General features: G+C 44.1%; 1 protein-coding gene across 5 annotated transcripts in view; it reads right to left on the reverse strand.

Annotated features, from left to right (window-relative positions):
• Positions 1 to 207: 207 nt before the first annotated feature.
• The window catches only part of CCDC6 (coiled-coil domain containing 6), a 119176-nt gene continuing 97234 nt past the window's right edge, over positions 208 to 22149 (reverse strand). Inside the window, exons 8-10 of one of the 5 annotated variants that reach the window (XR_007471155.1) lie at positions 12567 to 12691; positions 10970 to 11507; positions 208 to 709 (exon numbers count right to left, since the gene is read on the reverse strand). Coding sequence is in view for 4 of the 5 variants with exons in the window: in XM_004279970.3 (XP_004280018.1) it covers positions 11313 to 11507; positions 12567 to 12691 (320 nt within the window). In the remaining variant the exon portion in view is untranslated. The other 4 variants (XM_033406019.2, XM_004279970.3, XM_033406018.2 and 1 more) reach the window with 4 other exon arrangements.

Consider the following 22149-nt stretch of genomic DNA (forward strand, 5'->3'; position numbering starts at 1 on the left):
CTCCCTTCCATTTCTGAAAAATTTACTAAGAAAATCTTAAACATACAAGTGTAGAGAATAGTATAACAAACTCTCAGGCGTCTATCACCGAATTTAGGGTATCGACATGCTCCCCATCCTGTTCTCCTGTTTCCTCTATACCTACATCCACCTGCCTACCACCTGCCCCCTCAGTGAACCTTTTCAAAGAGAACCCATGATACCATATCATTGCATCAGTAAGTATTTTATTTAGGAACTTCTAAAAGATACAGATCTTTTAGAAATATTATTTTTATTTACAGATAAACAATAGGATGAATGCATCTTACACATCAATAAAAAACAGAAAAAAAAAAAAGGAAAATTAGAGAGATTTAGTAACTTCCATAAAGTCACGAGCCAGGCAAAAGTGAGTCTATCTGTAACCTGCATCTTCTGTTGCTTGGAATCCTGTCCTTCTGCAGTTATACTCTGTGACTTCTCAGGCAACCCTATCTCTGATGGCTCTGCTGAGTAAGCGTTTGAACTCATGTTTAAGGACAAAGCTCCCCCAAGTAACTAATCTGCCTAAAGCCATGAGAAAGGTCTCACGGTAAACCTGGAATCTTCCCCGGATGGATTTCCATCTCTGTAGCCTTCCCCAGCACCTTCATTCCATGGTCCTGGTATTTCTCAGGGATCTGGGGCCCAGGTTCTAGGGGAAATAGTCATTGGCTAAAATAAAAACCTTAAAAAAAAAAAAAAAAGGAAACAGTTACAATACCATTATCACAGCTGGAAAAGAAATGAACAAGGATCCTTTAATACCAACTATCCAGGGGGTGTTGGACCCATTTCTGCTTTGATCCAGGTGGCCCTGGTCTCTCGGGTACTCGACTAGGCACGGAAGAAGAGGAAGCCTCTTTGCTTCTGAGGGCCCAGTCAGTCCCCCAACACACACCTAAACACACATATGAATGGGGCACCTCTCCAAACAACATTCACAGGCTTCCCTTCCCTCCACTCTGAACCAACGCCTCCAACCCCACTCCTCTGCTCCCATATCCCAACACATCTTCCTAAGGATTTTGTGGCAGCTGCCAATGACCACCGCACCAGAATTCCTTAAGTCTGTGAGGCCTGCCTGCCTCATGGTGATACACCCACCCCGTTACCACATTTCTTTTCCATCAAGTGGTTAAGATTGCACGATCTGGAGCCAGACGGTCTGGCCTTGCCACTTACCGCGTGATTCTGGGCAAGTTATTGAAACTTTACGTGTCTTGCTCAGTTGATAGTCCAACCGAGACCAAGAGGAACGGGACGAGAGGCAGCCCGTCTCGAGGACAGCTGAGGGAGAACCCATCACCCCGCAGAGCCGGTAACGCCCTTGCTTCTGCAGAATGAAGCTCTAACTTCCTGTCCCGCTGAAAGCTAGGATGGTGGGGAGGGGAGGTAAAGGGAGAGTAGGGGGAAAACTGTGACTGCAGAAACTGTGCCGCCTGAGTGTGCCTGGGTCTAGGCAACAGTCCTGGGATCCTTCCCGCAAGAGCAGCTGCCTCAGCTGCCTTGAGATTCCTGAGGGAGTCTCACCCTCAACCTTTTGTCCTCTGCCAAGTCCAGACCCAGGCTTGCTCAGAGCCTGCACCTGTGCTTGGGGTTTAAGCGCCCTCAAGTAAATCACTTTCCCTACCATCACCACTGCCCTTGCAGTGGGACACATAAACACCAGAGGCCTCCGATAGAGGAGCCTCCCCGGACCTCTGGCCCACAGGTATCCTAGAACAAGCTCAAAAGGCTCAAGGGAGCTGATGGTTAAACTGCCAGGAATTTTGTGAGCTGGTTGTTAAACACAGATACTATTAAAAATTAAATGATTTAAGATAATTTACAAGATGGTATTGAAAATACAAGTGAAGGGAATTCCCTGGTGGTCCAATGGTTAGGACTCCGCACTTCCACTGCAGGGGTCACGGGTTTGATTCCTGGAAGGAGAACTAAGATCCCGCATGCCTCGCTGTGGGGCCAAAGAAACCCCACAGGTTTAAAAAAACACATAGGTAACAAATACTCAAACCACCCCGCGCCCTAATTATTTGACTACATTTTACTATTACTATGCATTTAAGGTTATTACTATTGCACCTCTCTCTCCAAGTTTAGTGACTTCACATTGGTGGCTTGAAATCAGCCACGGTGGGGAGTATTTACACCATGAACATCCATAAGCAATACAAACCAAGGTTTGTTTTCCCAGAGGGCAGACACTTATCAACAACCCTGTCTGACTCATCTCCTCTATAGTTCTCCACCCATGGGTACATCCTCCAAAAGGACATTGCAGGAAGGTCATTTTAAGCATAGAGTACGGTTCTGGGACTTCCCTGGTGGTGCAGTGGTTAAGGATCCGCCTGCCAATGCAGGGGACACGGGTTGGAGCCCTGGTCTGGGAAGATCCCACATACCGCGGAGCAACTAAGCCTGTGCGCCACAACTACTGAGCCTGTGCTCTAGAGCCCATGAGCCACAACTACGGAGCCTGTGTGCCACAACTACTGAAGCCCGCGTGCCTAGAGTCCGTGCTCTGCAACAAGAGAAGCCATCACAATGAGAAGCCTGTGCACCGCAACGAAGAGTAGCCCCTTGTTCACCACAACTAGAGAAAGCCTGCATGCAGCAATGAAGACCCAACACAGCCAAAAATAAATAAATTTATTTTTTTTAAAAAAGCATAGAGTATGGTTCTGTTGTCTTGAGAAACAGGGTCATCTGCTCAGGCTTTGGCTTCAGCAAACGGCACTAATTCATTTCTATGTTCTTTAGACCACCCATGAGGAGCTGGTAAACACAAGATTCTGCAGAAGACTGAGAACACCCTGTAAGCCGAACTCTGGTTCTTAAATACCTGTGAAAGGCCTTAAATAGATTAAAATATGGTTCTCCTTAAGAAGAAAGCATTGCCGTGTTTTACAGAGGGTTCTGTATGTTCATTTTCCGTGTTCTTTTTGGAGGGAGGAGGGGGTACTGTGGTCTTCCATGACTTGTTTGTAACTGACAGATTTTGCCTCAATAAAGGATCCTTCTTATTGAAGTACATCCTTGACTATTTACCATGGTCCCAAGCAAACATGCCTGTAAATGATTATAATAAAATTGCGGGAATCCCTGCACCTGGAAGGAGGGCGATGGGCATGGGCAGAGTGAGGAACAGATACCTTCGGTTGAAGGGACCTGTCCAATACCTTAAGCCACATCACACAAGCAGCTGCCTCTTCTGGGACAACTCTGACCACAAGATCCAGGACAGTGGTACCTGAATTAGTGTCTACAAGGTGATCTGATGAAGAAGCTTGGTCCAAATAATTGGTGTCAACAGAATCCCATGGTTATTTTGGGGCTGGTGTATGTTTTGTAAAAACTTGTCATCGTTGATGTATATTTTCTCCCATGAATATGTGTTGTACATATGCATGTCCCTGCGTCCTGATTATTAAGCAATGGGAGTTTGTAAATATGCATTCCACTCAGATATAACATTACTTCTGAGTTTCAAAACATGACCATTTCAGAACTATGGTATCGATACCTCCATTCCCAGACACAGGATTTTCAAAACTGCAGATTAAGTGCTAAACAAACGAACAAACAAAACTATGGGGCAGCCACCCTTGGCTTTGTTGTCTCAGGGTTTCCAGGAAGCCTCACACACAACGGAGAAAATTCAAATGTGGGAGTCATTCTCCCCGGGGTCACCTTCAACCCCTGGAGGAAGGAGTAGGTGCATTGGACAGCATTCCTGTCCTCTGGTGGGATAGTACTGAGGCACGTTCTCAGTTCTTCCTCAGGGACACCCAGTGGGACTGAATTCCAGTTGCCCCCCAATGCTAACGGGCTCATCTGCGCACCCTTTGTTGGCCTCACCTTCTCCACGTTCTCATTCCGCTTTCTGGACTCCCCTTCCAAGGAAGCTCCCTGCACCAAGTCCCTGTCTCAGTTTGCTTTCAGGGAACCCAAACAGTCACCACTTGTGTCATGCTCAGACCTGCAGGTTTCCACACGTTATTCCCTCTGCCCCAAACACTCTTTGCCCAATTTCCACCTGTTCTTCAAGAATGTGCTTAGAGATCGACTCCTCTGGAAATCCTCTCTGACCCTCCCTCTCTTCTAATGCCGTGGGTCCCACTGCACTGCTGCCCCGCTCACAGCATCCACCACACTGGGAAACGCCAAAAGGGAAAGAAGTCGGTATTCATGTCCCCTCTCCCCCCGCCCCATCCCCCGAATTCCCAGCACCGCACACGACAGCTGGCGTGAGCAGTATTTTTAAAACAGCTGTAGAGTGAATGAAATGATACTAGAAGTAGTTAAGAAGCGACACTATGAAGACTCTTAACGCTCCCATGTTTTAACAATGTTCACTGGATCCCAACCACCCCATTTGTAACAGAGAAGAACAAATGTGACGGCATATTAGATCTACTCCTTTAGCTCTAACCCCTGTGCTCTGTGGCCTGTACTCAGTTGTGCTGGCTCTGCACCTCTGGAAAAGAATGTTGCCCACAGCCTGAAATACACAGGAGGACTCTCAAGGCTCTGACCTTCAGAGATGCAAAGTTGCAGAACAGAGAGTAACATCTGTCTGGTTGGAGGTGCACAGGGAACACAGTGGCCAGATCTATGTGGACCGCTGTAAGAACAGAGCATCCCAGCACCACAAAGCCTGCACCAACCAACCTCCATCCTGCCCCACCCCCCGTCCCTTTTCAGTATAAAAGCAGCCTGAATTCTATCCCTGGTAAGATGGTACTTTGGGACACTAGCCCACCATCTTCTCAGCTGGCTGGCTTTCCAAATAAAGTCTCTGTTCCGTGCTCCAACTCATCTCTCGATGTACCGGCCTGTCGCCTGGTGAGCAGTACGAGCTTGGACTCGGTAACACATTCTCATTCTTATCTTGTAGGTGAGGAAACCAAAGCCCAGAAAACTGGACTTAGGCCAGACCTGAACCCACAGGACGCTTTCTACCGTACCTGGGTACCTTAAACCTGAGGCTTCGTGCCCAACATTAAAGTAACAGATAGCAGGAGTCAGTCAGTTCCCCGGGTTAACGATTTCCCAATAGCATTTCACCAGGACCCAGACAAAGCTACCCCTGGGGAGATGCGGTGGGAGAAAAGTAGGTTAAGGGGGCTTAAGTTGAATTTCAGCAGTTGCCTTTCAAAGGAACATTTAAAGAACACAAATACAAATCCACAAAAGACTTTTTTGTTGCTTTATGTATTTCATATACTGTATTTTTTGTCTCTGGAAGTTCAACTGGAGGCTTTTTTACGTTTCATTTTCCTTATGCTCATGTATTCTTCTGCCTTCTAAATGCACGAAGAATGTTTATAATGGCTGTTTTCACATCCTTGTCTACTAATCCTATCATCTTGTTTCACTTCTGAGTCTGGCTTTTCCTTTTCTTGATTTTTAAGATGAAAAATTTTCAGGTTAATTACTAAGCTCTCTCTTTGGGATAATTAGTAATCTTGAAAGTTGCACTCTATCATGAGTAGGGTATCAGAAAATACGATCTTCAGAAAAAGATCTAAATACATTCAGTTCAAAAGGATTCAATGTAATATGGAAATGGGGGTGATGTGAAAGATAGAAAAAGAAAACTTTAAAGGACAGAAATTCAACGTCTCATGTTGACAGAAACATTTGGCACAAACCATATTTACCAGGCACTGGCGTCTTCCTGTTTCTAAAGAGAATGTTTAAAAGTTCGGGCCTGAATTAGACATTAGTGAATACAACTGAATTTCCCCAAGTATTTTTTACCTTTAATAGCCCATACGTTAAAACAAGGACCCAGATTTACCTACAGAGTTTTACGTAAACACAAAAAAGTTTCTAAACCCACCGTTTCAATCTTAGAAGCACCACGTGGACACGCAGCCTCTAAAAGGTGTTAAAAGAAAAAAAGTGTACATATAGCTTAAACTTTATAACTTACATGTTGTTAAAGCACTTCGTTTTGAATCCCATTTTCTTCAAATTCTACATGCAATAAGAACGGCTATCTCCACTATATAGATTAGAAAACTGAAGCCGGCAGATGCAGCCGAGTCCTAAAGTCAGAGGTCCTGGGGAATTTCTTGGTCAACATTTTCGTCAAGTTACAACTAAAACCTTGCTGCCATGAGCACAGAGGCATTTTGAGATTTTGGTCAATTCACCAAATGACACATCAAATTCAAAACTCTTTTCATTAACTAATAGTTAATATGATATCTTGCTTAAGCCAGAGTGAGTCAAGACTAACTCAAGGTTTATTTAGCTCTTTAATATGGAAAAGGACCTAGATTTAAACAGCTCGCACTCCTAAGACGATATCACAACTGTGTTCTTGAAGGCCATGCTCCTAGGGCAGGATCCTAAGTCTGTTCTTTTCCCCTACAGAACGTGGACTAACTGCTAGGGGCTTCCTAAAATGCAAGGTGTATAAAACATCACCCCAAATATTCATTCTACCTTTCTGCCTAAAGGAATGGACACGGAAAGGACTTGTGTCGTATTGTATACGTGAAGGCCTGTACTAGAGGGTTTCATCTTGATTTTCTCATCTTAGCAAGGCATATAGTATTGTTATTTTACAGGTAAGAAACTTGAGATCCAGGGAGGTTAAGTAACTGAGCCAGTGAAGGAACTGGTACTCAAACCTAGAACTCATTCTAAAGCCATGCTTCTTACACGTAGGAAGAGAAAACCATACAAAGAGACTTAAACATTTAAGAATAAGCTAATATACCGAGTGTAATTTCCAAAGCCTGACAATATATGTGCGTGTATATACCTATATCTAATTGTTTATACATAACATTTTGGGAATGAGTGTGCTTTTCCTTTCCTTTTCATAATCCCCTAGGTGTATGGTTTTCAAGTGAAATACAACACAGATACGGGACAGTGCGCAGATCATAAACGCACAGCTCAATGAATTTTCAAAAACTCAATACATCCAGGTAACCAGCATCCTGATTAAGAAACAGAGCGGTACCAATCCCTTTTGTGTCCTCATCTTAAGTTCACTTTCTAAGGCAGCCTTTAGTATTCAGAATCTAAGCTGGATATCTATCAGAAATCACAGGGAAACAAGGTTCATTTTCCGACTCAAAGACCAGAAAGAAAGAGATAGGGTATAAAGCTCAAGAGATTCATTTTAAAAAATTATCTTTATTTAGGTTTCTGATTCAGCACATGTATCAAAGACTAATCAACATAAAGAAGTAAATAAGACATTAATTGGAAGTCTTACATCTCTCTAAACTCTGACCAAGAATGTCAAGATTGCCACTATTACCAGAACTCCAACCTAGTCAAGTTGTAGACAAGCTATCATGAACGACGTACAGTGAGCACACATACACAGAGGCCAGAGACACGCTATAGCACTTGGCTGTCCTCTCTTCCTTGTTGATGTCTTTCCATGGGACAGTCCACTTTTGCTGTCCATGCCTAGTTCCAAAGAAAGTCCAAAGAAGGCTCAGGGTCAACCTGATCCAACACTCTGCTGGAGGAATGCATTCTCAAACTGGTGTGCCTGCAACTTTGTTTTTGCCAGGATGAAGTTCAGATCGAGATGTACAGAACAATCTAGATGACGGTGCAGACTAAGTGAAGAACTAAAGTTGAGCGGTAACCCGAGTTAAGGCATGAATGCACACACATGTGCACACACACAGCACCCACGCTATCATGCACATAGGATTCCTCCCATTGCCTAGCGAGAGGCAACCGGGGCTCGACAGTTAACCACAACTGCTGAGCGTACTGAAGCACGCCCCCCATAATTTTATGCTAACAGCTGTGTGTGTATGTTTTATCACAAAAAAAAAAAAAAGAGAAAAAGGAAAAAAAGAAAACTAAAAAAACAAAAACAACAACAAGAAAAAACAAAACAAAACCCCAAACCTAAAAACCCCTTAATCTCTTACAATGGCTCTTGAGCATGGAACTCACGTAGCAGCGTCGATGGCTGGGTCTTTAGTAATTTGGAAATAAAAGGTTGTTTTACTATGTATTTCTTTGGTAGTCCTCACTACAAAGTTTTCAGTGTTGGTTACCTATAAGACAAGTACTAGATAGAAGATAAAGTTACGCAGAAATATTTCTTCTATACTGATAAGATAAAAATAGTGAGCTCTCCAAGCACAAGTTACTATGCTTTTTCTTGCCTTATTGGGCTTCCTCTACAAGCAAGGCTTCGTGCAGGAAAAGTTCGTGTCTACCTAACAAAGGGCGATACATATTCTATCTTCCTACAATTGAAGAGTTAACGAAAATTCACATTATCCGTTATTTCTGGTCAAATCAGTTAGAAGCCGATTACAAAGGGGCAGCGAGCACTTGGTGTCAAAGCCACATTCTGGTCACACATTCATTCCATGGTTGTGGTCAGTCTCTCAGGAGCTCAGAATTTAAAACTCCTTTCAATGAACAAAGGAGCAAGTTAAATCAAATCTGAAATACTTCCACCATCTGCCCAATGTCTAGAAGTCTGTCTAGAATGCCAGCATGCTGGATGAAAGAGAGCAGTTCAGAGCCCAGAGAGGCCTCAGGTGTTAGCGAAAGTAATTTGGTTTTGTATAAAAGGCATGGTCATCTGGCAAAGAGTACTTATCCTACTAGCAGCACAGTGGTAGCCAAGGGTCTCTGTCAGCAAGACAGGAAAATGAAGCTACTGAACCTGCTGTGGCTCCCACCTGCCTTCCAAGGCCTCTGGGGCCTCTGGGAGTCAGTCCGGGGTTGCCCTGGGCGGGTGGGCAACAGGAATAGCAGGAACCAAGTTCAGCCCCCCCGAGAAGTGCCCCAGGTAAGTCAGCTTCTCGTGGCCTTGGGGTTGGAATCTTCGGGGTCCCTGGGGGCTAAACCATGGCCAAGGAGCTGCCCCAGCAGGTACTGCCCAAGTGTGACAGGCTCCACACGGGGTCATAAAACACTCGAACAGGACATGAAACAGCATCATTTCAAGAGAGTAGTGTTTGTTCTATCAATCCAGAATGTCCACCGGGAGAGGCAACTCGATTTATGGTGAGAAAGTGCTGTTGGAAGGAGCTGTGTTTTATTTTGCAGTGAAACAACCAGTCTAAGGAAACCGGCGCTACATTTCTGTAGAAGTCTGGATGTCAAGAACCTGTCTCCAAAAGGCATTTATCAGAACTGTCTGCTCACTCCAAGTGCTTTTTTCAGTCACCACAGGGCAATGTTTTGACTTTTGTGCTTTCAGGAGGTCACTAAATTGTTAGCAAGTGGAGGGAAGATGATTACATTTTGGACTTTCTTGTCTGAGTGCAAGACACTACTCAACAGCACTGAAATCTATAGTCTCATAGAAGATTCTTGTAAACATATATCATTTCTCCTATAAGAAAAACCGAGAACTGTACGATGCAGGCAATACTTGTTCGCCTGCTCTCAGAATTCCTCAAAATGGCCAGGTGCCAGGAGGGACGGTGAGCCGTTGGTGAAATCCCCGGGTTGGACAGGACCCCATCTGACTGAATTAAAAACCTCAAGCCTCAATAATTAAATGCCGATCTTCTTCCCCATATTTGACAACTGTACTATGATTATGTATATCACACATTATAAATAAAATTTATAGAGACCTACGATTTCTTTCAAATGACTGAGGAGTGACACTCTCAGTTTGGAGGTGGAAACTGAAAGAGTCAAAAAAAAATCCTATTGTTGCTTTTACTCTCAAGTTCTTAAGATGCTAGTCAAACACGACTAGCCAGTGAGACAAGACCTCTTCTCATTCTGTAACTTGTAACTATGCATTCAAAGGCAAAAATGGAGGTTTCTCTACTGTACAACATTAAATATCTACAATGTCATGGTTCCTTACGGGTAGGAGTGTGTTCAGTAAAGAGCTAGCTATTAGAGATGGCGGTCACAAAACATGGACTCTTCAAAATTACGGATAAATTAATTTTCAGTTCTCTGATTATATCCAACAGATACACATTCTCATCATAAAATATACATTCTCTAGTAAGTTATTTTTGTCCACAGCATATATAAATATGCAAACACAGGTGGTAAAAATCACTTTACTACCAAAGTACAAAACAGTAACTGCTGAAAAGCCAAAATAAAGGTGTTGCAAGTGTTAAGACTGACTCACGGCGTTCCACTGTAGAGTGAAACCAGACGATTTATTTGTGCTAAATGAATGGAAATGACGCATTCAGGATATACTTCTTTGTACACTGCGCTTGCTTTGACTGGGCGAACTAAGCAGTCCTCAAGGCTAATGTGCCACTTTCCTCTACGCCTCTTTCCTGCCAGCAATAAAGTATTTTGGCCATTGTGCCAAGATGTTCCTATAATGTTCATTTCACATAGTATTTTCTCATAGTACTCTGCACCTTTAAAATATCTGTTCGAACTCTATTTTAGGGGAACGCGAGTAAAGAATGTAAAGGGAAATGAGCTGTTTCTGTCACCATCACGTTGCCTTCTGCAGCAGAAATCACACAGCACATCCTAATCAGCCATCGCAACCACTGGCGGGTAGGACAACAGGTATCGACTCACGTGAGAGGGCCAGTTTGGGTAGGGTAACATCAAGGATAAAGAAAGACTCACACCCAGATATACGATAATTATCTATCCCATGTATGTGGAAAAGGTACAGCCATGTGATCCAATACTTCAGGAGATCTGTTTTACAAGAGACATGGATGTTGAGATATACTGAAAAGAACCCATACAAAGTGTATCCGTAGAAAGCTCTATTAAACATTGTCTTGGGCACTGATGCATCCAACTTCCCATTCTATAGTGAGAGCTAGATTTTCAAAGGTCTGAATTGTAGTGCTGAATTACTGGTATGCTTGGTAAACACTATTCTAATGGGGGTGGGGGGAGAGGTGGGTAATAACAGCTCAGTAACTTTCTGCAAATTCATGGGAAAAAAAAATATAAAAAAGATATCCCTTTTTATTTTACAAACCTAAAAGCCAGGAAAATGAAGCTCTGGGGCCAAGCAAAAAAATTGCACACCGCTGCTGAACTACCAAATAGTCGAATAGCCGACGTCCCAGCCAGGGAATGGACGCACATGAAGATTCAAGTAAAACACCGATGGAGAAAGTCGTCTGTTTAGTGTTGTAGACCCACAACACTGGCTGCGTTTCCGACACACATTTACAACACAATGAATAGTGAAGCCTAGATAACCTCAGTGCAAATAAGTCAGATCCGAATATGCCAGGGAAGGAAGCCTGTGGCGTCTTGAGTCGACGGCTCCACTGCACGAACGAGTCCCAACGTGAGGTTCGGACTGCGCACATGCATTAAGGCTGGGAGGAGGGGTGCACCGAATGTTGCGAGGGGGCGGGCTGCAAGGTGGCTGCCGAGGGGACCGCGGGCTGCATGGGTGGCGGAGGTGGAGGTGGCGGAGGCTGGACGGGGGTCTGTGTGTTGGGAGACGGAGGCGGCGTGGGCCGTTTGAATTTGTCAGGGCTGTTGCTCCTCCGCGGTGAAGGCCTCTGTAGACAGGACAGGAACAGCAGGTCAGAGCAGGCACAGACGGCTCATCCCTAACCCAGCGTGACTCGGAGCCCAGGATGCCCCAAAGCGGACCCACAGAGACCAAACACCAGCGAGGTCCTTGTCCATCCCTACTGGCTTCTGAACCCATCAGGAAAACTTCAACAAGGTAGAGTTTACACCGACATCTATGAAAAAGCTATGCAAAATCACTATGAAACGTGCATCGATCAAACGACTGGACTTCGGTGAGACAGTCCTAAAATTGGAAAAACAGCTGTCACGTCCTCCCCTTAAATCTTTTCTGTTCGTCGTATGTCTCCAGCTCCTTCCATCCCTCAAACAAGTTGTCAATGTCATGAAAGCTACAGCTCAACCAAAAACGTTCCTGCTTTAATGTAAAGCTCATCAAACCAGCAAAACAGATTCAGAAATATCTTACATGCCTTTTTTAGAGAATGGGGTTCTTTTCAAGATTCCCTCATTGGGAATACCCTCAGTTCTACCCTGTTCTCAAACCCCTATTAGCGACATTTCTAACCGGTCTATTAGTCAACTAAATAACCAGCTCTAATGAAAACACTCCCCTGAGTAGAGTTTGAACCGGATACACTTAAGGTTCCTTCTAATTCCAGGAAAGAAAATTCTGGATGAAACTAGAAACAAGTCTAATTCCAGGAAGAATACTGAGGGTCAGTGAACTGTGAAGGTGCGGACAATAAATATTTTAGACATTGTGGCAACCAACGATAATTCGCTATGGCAAGGAGCTGGCTAGAGTTCAAACGAGGCACAGGCCGGAGGTCAAATTACGTTTCACAAAGGGCAATATTTCATAGAAAATGAAGGTGAAGTTTTGCCTCCTGGGAAGGATTTTAGTTTCAACACCAGAATGTAGCATCAAACTGTTGGGAGGTCTCTAGAAGTTTAAGGTGAACTGAAGGAAGGAAGGAAGAAGAAAGGTAAATGTCCGAGGACATCAATGTTGGCTCCCACGGAGGACCAGTCGCTACCACCACCAGGAGGAAAGCGCTGCTTCCTGCCCCATGGATACTTACTGTGATACCGTGGGAGGCTCCCATATGCTGCACATGAAGACCTGGGGAATTGTAATAAGACATTCCGGCTCTAGTCAGTGAAGTCGGTGGCGTGAAACCAACTGTGTGACTCGCATACGAGAGACCTGAAATATAACAACAACTTGTAAGTATTATTACAAACTCAACTCTCTGGTGTCTTTAAGCATCTAGGAGGCTTTAAAATGCAGAAGCTGTTAGTCACCCACGAAAATGCAAACAGATAAGAGGAGTGGTGGGCTCACCAAACGGCCCGCTGGATGGATAACAAGGGATATGAAAGTCAAGCCCTGGTACAGACTAAACAGCCCAGAAATAAGTGCACACATAAACGGTCAGATGATCTTCAGTGAACGTTCCAGGAATATGCAATGCGGAAAGGGTAGTCTCTTCAACAAACGGTGCTGGGAAAACTGGAGATTCATGGGCAAAAAGAATGAAAGTGGAGCCCTATCTTACACCATACACAAAAATCAACTCAAAAGGAATTAAAGACCTAAACGTAAGACCTGAAACCATAAAACTCCTAGAAGGAAACACAGGGGGAAAGCTTTATGACATTGGTCTCAGGAATGATTTCTTAGATAGGACACCAAAAGCACGGGCAGCGAAGCACACGTAGCCAAGTAGGACTACAGCATCCGAAAACGCTTCTGTTCAGCAAAGGAAATCATCAACAGAAAGGTCACCTATGGAATGGGAGAAAATATTTACAAACCATAGATCAGATAAGGGATTAGTATCCAAAATAGATAAGGAACTCCTACAACTCAAAAGCAAACAAACAAATACCCTGATTTAAACACGGGCAAATGACTTGAATAGACATTTTTCCAAAGACAACATACAAATGGCCAATGGGTACATGAAAAGATGCTCAGCTTCACTAATCATCAGGGAAAAGCAAATCAAAACCATAATAGGATATCATGTTACACCTGTTGGGATGGCTATTATAAAAATAAAAAACATTTTTAAAGTGTTGGCAAGGATGTGGAGAAAAGGGAACTGCTAATGGGAATGTAAATTGGTAGAGCCACTATGGAAAGCAGTACGGAGCTACCACAAAAAATTAACAATAGAACTACCACATGATCCAGCAATCCCACTGCTGGCTATTATCCAAAAGGACTGAAAACAGGATCTTGAGAAGAAATTTGCACTCATGTGTTCATTACAACACTATTCACAGTAGCCAAGACGTAGAAACAACCTAAAAGTTCATCAACAGATGAGTGGATAAAGAAAACATGGTATATACATACAATGGAATATTATTTAGCCCTTAAAAAGAAGAAAATTCCTTTAAAAAAGAACATGGATGAACCTGCAGGACATTATGCTAATATAAGCCCGTAACAGAAGGACAGATACTGCATGATACCATATACACGAGGGATCTAGGTCACACTCACAGAAGCAGAGAGCACAACAGTGGTTGCTAGGGGCTGGGGGTAGAGGAAATGGGGGACTGTTGTTTAATGGGCACAAAGTTTCAATTTTATAAGAAGAATAAGTTCTAGAGATCTACTGCACAACACTGTGGTTTGTTTTTTAATTTATTTTATTTTTGGTTGCGTTGGGCTTGTGGGCTTTTTCTAGTTGCAGCGAGCGGGCTCTTCGTTGTGGTGCGTGGCCTTCTCATTGCGGTGACTTCTCTTGTCGCTGAACACGGGCTTTAGGTGTGCGGGCTTCACTAGCTGTGGCATGTGGGCTCTAGAGCGCAGGCTCAGTAGTTGAGGTGCACAGGCTTAGCTGCTCCGCGGCATGCGGGATCTTCCCAGAACAGGGCTCGAACCCATGTCCCCTGCATTGGCAGGTGGATTCTTAACCACCGCGCCACCAGGGAAGCCCCATTGTGCTTTTTTAACAATACTGTACTGTACAGTTAATAATGTGTTAAGAGGGTAGATCTCATGTAAAGTGTTCTTATGACAACTAAAAAAAAAACAAGTCCAGCCTTGACAGGAGTCCAACTGAGATGTACAGAAGTAGAAGACATGGGAAGAAACAAGAGTAAAGTGGAAAAAATAGAGCAAAGGGGTAAAAATCGGATGCAAGGAAAGGGTAAGTGTCAAAAGATATACCAATAATAACGAGACAGAACCAATGGGTGTGTATAGCAGCCACAAAGCAAACAAAAAATTCACCACTGAGAACCTGGCAACTTCAGGATATTCAATGAAGAAAACAAAAAGACCTACATATGCCATTGTTCCCCCCAAAGAAACTGATATTTAAGGAAGAAACACCCCCAGCCCACTATAACCTTCTGCATAGTCTTCATCTAGGACCCCAGAATCAGCTCCAAAGTTTAATGCCCAGATCTTAGTTCCCTGACCAGGGATCGAACCCGTATCCCTGCAGTGCTCGAGCAGTCTTAACGACTGGACCACCAGGGAAGTCCTTAAAGATGCTCTTCTATAGTGTCTTTTGACTTCCACGGTTGAGACATGCAGCCACCACGCCTATCTTTAGTTGTCCTGTCCCAGAATCTGTCTGTGCCCTCAACACCTATGGTTAAGGATTTTATTTCTTGCTTTGACTATGAACTAGTGTGCTGCTTTCTATCTGACATATTTCCATTTCCAATTGTGGATTTGGTTCACATGTACACAATGGAGGTCTGGGGTAAAGCACAAGTCTTTGGGAGCTCAGGGGTCATTTACTGTGACTTGTATTTGTATCGCAAGAACTTCGTTCAGCTTGGGGAGGGAAGAAGGGGTTTTCTTTAAACAACGTGGGGAAATACAACCCTAATTCCATTTCTTATGAAAGTGATGAAATTTAAGAGAAAAGCTTTGAAGGTAGGTCCTTATCCCCAGATAGAGAAGCTCAGGGGGTTCGATTCATAATACAAAATAAATGAATAAGATCAAGCCCATTGCCCAGTATGACAAGGTTAATAATGATGAGTATGTTAATCTGCTAATCACGAATCTTCAAAGACCGCCTACCGCCTGCTCAAATTAAAAAAAAAAAAAGAAAGTCCCTTCTCTGGCTATTAAAAAGGCCTGCATTTGGCTCCAAACTATCTCCTGATGTTCTAGTTCAGTGGTTCTCAATACCGAGAATCAAAGCCCTCGTCCGACCCCAAATCAAGTGAATCCGAATCTATGGGGAGCAGGGCCCCAGGGCAGCCGGTGATAAGAACCACAGCGACCTGATCACTCTTGATTCTGACCTCCACGTCTCAGTTCCCACCATGGCCTTTGCCTGGGATGTCTTCTCTTTACTGCAGGACTTGGTTTCTCCTTCTCCCCTTGTCAATCAGGACCTCACTCAGCCTTTGGAGGGGCAAAGAGCCCAGACTCCAGAGCCGACTGCCATATTATCTCGGGCTCTAGTTCTGCCACTCGGTGCTGAGCGACACTGGACTTTAGATCCCTCAACTGTGAAATGAGATTATCACAGTGACTGCATAAGGTTGTTGTGAGGATGAAATGAGTGCCTGGCACAAAGGAAGGGCTCAGCATGTTTCAGCTCATTAACCTCTCCTTCAGGGCTCTTCTCAAAAGCTCTCTAAGCTGGTAGCTCTCTCTTCTTTGAAACTCTCTTTATTTAGTGCTTTTTTTTTTTATTATACCTTTTAATTTTATCCTAACTTTTTATTTTGAAATAGTTTGTAATTCGTAAGAAGTTGCAAAAATACTACAGGGTCCCTGTCTACCCTTCACCCAGCTCCCCCCAGTGATATCTTACATAACCAGAGCACACTGTCAAAACCAGAAAATTGACACTGGTCCAATACAAGTGACTAAGGTACAGACTTTATTTGGATTTCATCAGTTTTTAATGCATTCTTCGTGTGTGTGTGGGTACAGGTGTAATTTTTATCACCTGTGTAGATCCAAGTAATTATCACCACAATCTGGATACAGAACTGTTACAAAACCACAGACAAGCTTCCTTGTGTTGTCCCTTTTTAGGGACATATAGTCACCCCTTCCCTCTAATCCTAACCCCTGGCAACGACGGATCTGTGCTCCACCACTGTAATTTTGTCACTTTGAGAATGTTATAGATATGAAATCATAGAGTATATAACCCTTTGAGATTAGTTTTTCATTCATCACAATGCCCCTGTGATCCATACAAGTTATTGTGTGTATCAGGTTAATTCCTTTTTAGTTCTGGGTAGTATGTCATTGAGTGGGTGTACCACAACTTAACTTTTTAGGGGATATAAAATACATAAAATGAGGGCTTCCCTGGTGGCACAGTGGTTAAGAATCCACCTGCCAATGCGGGGAACGTGGGTTCAAGCCCTGGTCCAGGAAGATCCTGCGTGCCACGGAGCAACTAAGCCCATGTGCCACAACTACTGAGCCTGCATTCTAGAACTCATGAGCCACAACTACTGAGCCCATGTGCCACAACTACTGAGCCTGCACTCTACAGCCCATGCTCCGCCAACAAGAGAAGCCACCGCAATGAGAAGCCTGTGCACCGCAATGAAGAGTAGCACCCACCTGCCGCAACTAGAGAAAGCCCGCGTGCAGCAATGAAGACCCAACACAGCCAAAAATCAATCAATTAAATAAATTTTTAAAAAAACCTATAAAAAAGGCATTGCTTATTAAAAACCAAGCAAACAAAAAATATATATATAACTTGTATTAAGATTATCTTTTTTGCGGTACGTGGGCCTCTCACTGTTGTGGCCTCTCCCGTTGAGGAGCACAGGCTCCGGACACACAGGCTCAGCGGCCATGGTTCACGGGCCCAGCCGCTCCGCGGCATGTGGGATCTTCCCGGACCGGGGCACGAACCGGCGTCCCCTGAATCGGCAGGCGGACTCTCAACCACTGGGCCACCAGGGAAGCCCTAAGATTATCTTATTTCTTGTGTTTTGCCCCCTACTTCCCTAGGCCCTATAAGCTCTTAGAGGCCAGAGACCATGTCTTACTAGTTTTTGTTTTCCCTTAATCATCATGCATCTGACCCTCTTGCCCAGGAGTACAATAAACAATAAGAATCCCAAAAAACCTAGGTAGAAAATATCTCCTAAACAGAATACTGTGGCTTTATAAAGCTATTCCTGGAATAAATTGCTCTTGCTGTGCTATACAAATGCATTAACTAGAGTAAAAATTTTAAGATATATTCCATTGTCCACAAGCTCAAGACAACAAATTTTAAAAGTGACTCATGAAAAGCAATTCATGACCAAAAACCACTGAGCAAAATGAATCAAGATACCAAAGTGTATAATCCATAGAAAACCAACTACTTAAAGGAAAACTACAAGAGGTCGGGGGGATAGGGAGAGGAGACACTTGAAAACACTAAAATATTAACACTGCCTTCGGATAAAAGGATTCTGGATGATTTTATTTCTGCTTCTTTATACCCTTCCGACTGCCCCCAAATTCCCTCTAATAAATCTTTGCTGAAGGAAGAAAAAAAAATAAGCATCGTCGAACCAAACTAAAGGCAGACACCTTCTGTTCCTTTGAAATTTATCTTAGTTCCACAAGTCAGACATGTCTCTGTTAACATTCATACGCTAGAGATACGACTTCCTCTTTAACGCTCTCTCATCTGGCTCTGTCCCCACCACTCCATCAAGGCTGCTCTCGCCAAGGCCAGCAGTGTTTCCGTGCTGCCAGGTGCACTGCTACTCTCCACCTCTCATTGCACTTGACCTTGGGGCAACAACAGACAAAGCTGACCCCTCCCTTCCTGCTGAAATGCTTTATCTTAACCTCAGTGACATCGGATACCAGTTTCCCTTCCCCTTCCCTGGCAGCAACTTCCCAATCTCCTTCACCAGGTTTCCTCCTGTACCTGACCTCTAAATATTACATCCTTCAGGATCAGGTGGGAGGGTTTTCCTCTTCTCCCTCCATCTTCCACGACTAGGTGATTTCATCTATGTTAGTAGCTTTCTTTAAAATAAATTTTTTTATTTTAGAATAGTTTTAGGTTTACAGAAAAGTGGCAAAAATAGTACAGAGAGTTCCTGCATCTCACACACTCAGATTCCCCGTTATTATTATTATTATTTTTTGGCCGTGCCCCGAGGCTTCTGGAATTTTAGTTCCCCAACCAGGATCGAACCCAGGCCCTCGGGAGTGAAAGTGCAGAGTCCTAACTACTGGACCACTGGGGAATTCTGAAAGATGCCCTATTATTAACTTCTTAAGCCAGTGTGGTACCTTCATCACAACTAATAAACCAGTGTTGACACATTATTATTAACTCAGGTCCACACGTTATCTGGATTTCCTGAGGTTTTGCCTAATGTCCTCTTCCTGTTTCAGGAACCCATTTAGGATACCACATGCTATTTAGTTTTCATGTCTCCTTAGGCACCTCTTGGCTGAGATAGTTCCTCAAACTTCCTTGTTTTTGATGACCTTGTCAGTTTTAAGGTGTGTTGATCAGGTATTTTATAGACAGACTGTCCCTCTACTGTCTGATGTTTTCCACGTGGTTAGACTGGGGTGATTCATTTTGAGGAGGAAGACTACAGAGGTAAAGGGCCCTTCTCATCACATCGTATGAAGGGTACATACTACTGACATGACTGACCACTGTCGATGCTGACCTTGATCTCCCAGATGAGGCAGTGCCGGTCAAGTTTTTCCTCTGTAAAGGTACTTTCTTTTTTTAAATAGCTAAGAAGTTTTTTATTATTATTATTTATTTAGTTATTTTATTTATTTTTGGCTGTGTTGGGTCTTAGTTGCGGCACGCGAGATCTTCCTTGTGGTGCGCGGGCTTCTCTCTAGTTGTGGCACACAGGCCCCAGGGAGCCCGGGCTCTGTAGCTGTGGTGCACGGGTTCCAGAGGGCGTGGACTCTGCAGTTTGCAGCACGTGGGCTCTAGTTGAGGTGCGCGAGTTCAGTAGTTGTGGTGCACGGGTTCCAGAGGGCGTGGACTCTGCAGTTTGCAGAACGTGGGCTCTAGTTGAGGTGCGCGAGCTCAGTAGTTGTGGCACGCAGGCTTGGCTGGCCCCCGGCGTGTGGGATCTTAGTTCCCTGACCAGGGATTGAACTCGCGTCCCCTTCACTGTAAGGTGGATTTTTTTACCACTGGACCACCAGGGAAGTCCCAAGGTACTCTTTTTTCCCCCCTCCCTTTTACACTGTATTCTTTGCAAGGAAGTCTCTATCTTTAGCCCACATTTAAAGAGTAGGGAGCTATTTCCACTTCCGTGAAGATGGAGTCTCTACGTCAATTATTTGGAATTCTTCTGTATAGGTGATTTCTCTCTTCTCCCGTGTTTATTTACTCAGTCAGTCATTTGTTCATATCAGTGTGAACCAATGCATATTTGTTTTATGTTTGGGTTATAACCTAATATTACATCATTTATTTCATTGCTCGAACTGTTCCAGTTTGGGCCTTTGGGAGCACTTTCAGTTTCCTCCTGCGGCTCTTGGACCTATCCTCATCTTTCAGTTTTTTGACCTTCTCCTAACTTTCTGGCATGACCAGACTGTCCACGTTCATCTTGTATGTTCCCTGCCCAAGGCCCTAGAAACATCCATTTCTTCCAGGAGCCCTAGTTCTCTTCATTGGAGAATGGAATTAGAAACCAAGATCTGGGTGGTGGGTGTGCCTGTGGCTAGTGGGATGTAGATCCTTTTTAAAACTTCAGTTATTCCCCATGGCTGATGTAGGCATATGAAAATATGTTAACTGGGAATGTCTTTTTCTCAGGCTATATCAAATAGTGAACAACCTGAAAAAAATTGTTGAAAAAATAATGCTGTCCCTCTATATAATCCACACATAAGCAAGCAGAAGATTTTTCAGAAGTACTGGGAAATGTACCTTTCAATCAAATTGTGAGATCGCCCTCAAAATATTCCAAGTCAGTGAAAATGCAAGACTGCCAATGCCAATGTTAACCAGAAATGGTAAGGGAAGAAGAAAAGCCAAAATGCTTCAAATGGAAATGAAAACTATACAAACAGCATAATTCCACTAGAGAAGTGATTAGATATTCTTAACACGGAGAAGCACAAGTTCTTCCAACAAAAAATAAAGTGAAAAGAAAACTTGAAAATTCAGATTGTGCTAATGTATTATGTATCCAATGGACTAGATCAGAATAGGAGTAATTCTACCGCCAAATAGGAGATTATAATCTACTTTGATGATATTATAGAACTTAAAATACGATACAAATGTTCTCACTAAGGCTGGCTGAGAGAAAAAAAAAATCTAGGTGTTACTTATTATGATGTAGTTTAAGGGAAAACCAACTAGCTTGTCTATACAAGCAAGCCCCACATTACAGGAACAGGGCCAGCGAAAGCCAAAATTCTGTGCATGGAATAAGATCTTCCTGCAGAGTATTTGTTACCATAGAAGTTAATATTCCCAACCAAGACCTCACTTCTGTTTTTTTCTTTCTTCAATGACCACAACACTATATTTAATGAACTGGAAGTTACACGCCTGTAGGTTTAAATAAATCAAAGAGAACATGAATTTATATTAGCATGAATCAGCATCACGATCAACTATAAAAGCCTCCCTCCTTCTTGCGTCTTCCTAACTCATGACTTCCTTTTACATCAATAAATCAGAAAGCAAAGACAACCTTTATCACGGTAACGAAATCCAAGTGCTATTTGGGGAAAACTGAGAGGCGGCTAGGGAGAGAAGCTTCTGGAGAGACCTCAAGGCCACTGCAGAGCAGGAGAAACAGATTCAGGAACATCCTCGGGGCAAGAACAGCTGAGGGCTGTGTTGTGGATCCACAACAGAAAGTCCTTTTGGTTTGCACACGGCCCCTCTTTCCCCCCGTCACATGCCAGAGAGCGTGCCGGCCCCAAGCGGACAAAAGCTGCCACACTTCGTCTTGGACTTTTTAAAAATCACCCCTCTTACAAAAACAAAAAGTCACAGCAGCACAGTGCTTGGGCTGGATCCTAAACTCACAAACCCAAGCCCCTCCTGCCTGCCGCTACCCACGGCCACCCGCGAGGCTGCAGCATTTCCCCTCGGTCAACCTGAAGGGCGTCCCTGGTGTCTAATGATTACAAACAGACAAAATGAGACGTCACCCTAACCTGAAGCTGTTTTACTGTCCGAAGCCACAAAACCTTTATTGCTGCCACCTTCTAAGCCGTCACCTCACTGTATTCTGTGCGAAAGTGCTCCGCCACCGCCCTTCCCCCCTCCCCACACACGTTTTTCCCCAACTCTGTTGAAAATCTGTTTACCAGCGCGCACAAGAACGTCAGCCTGGACACTTCAGTCACAAGACACGATCCCTTGGCCGACTACCTTTGCTTTCCTCCCTCCACCCCACTTGCCCACACACACCCCCTCCGGCCCCCTGCTTCCTCTTTCTTCCCTGCTGGATCATTTACTTGCCCTCCTGGCCCGAAAGCCCCATGCTGTGCGGGTACCGAGCCAGAGACCCTGGGGAGAGGGTTTTTCAGGGTCAGATGAACACAAGCACGCCTTTGAGGGAAAGGCTTCTGAGGGGCAAAGCCAGAGGCAGAAGCGCAGCCAGTTCCTTCTTGCACGGCCTGCCTGCTAGGGCCGAGGCCCACTCACCCGCCAGTGGAAATAGCAGGACGCAGCTCGTGCTCGAAAG

This window comes from Orcinus orca, chromosome 14 (assembly GCF_937001465.1).
Source record: "Orcinus orca chromosome 14, mOrcOrc1.1, whole genome shotgun sequence".
NCBI lineage: Eukaryota > Metazoa > Chordata > Mammalia > Artiodactyla > Delphinidae > Orcinus > Orcinus orca.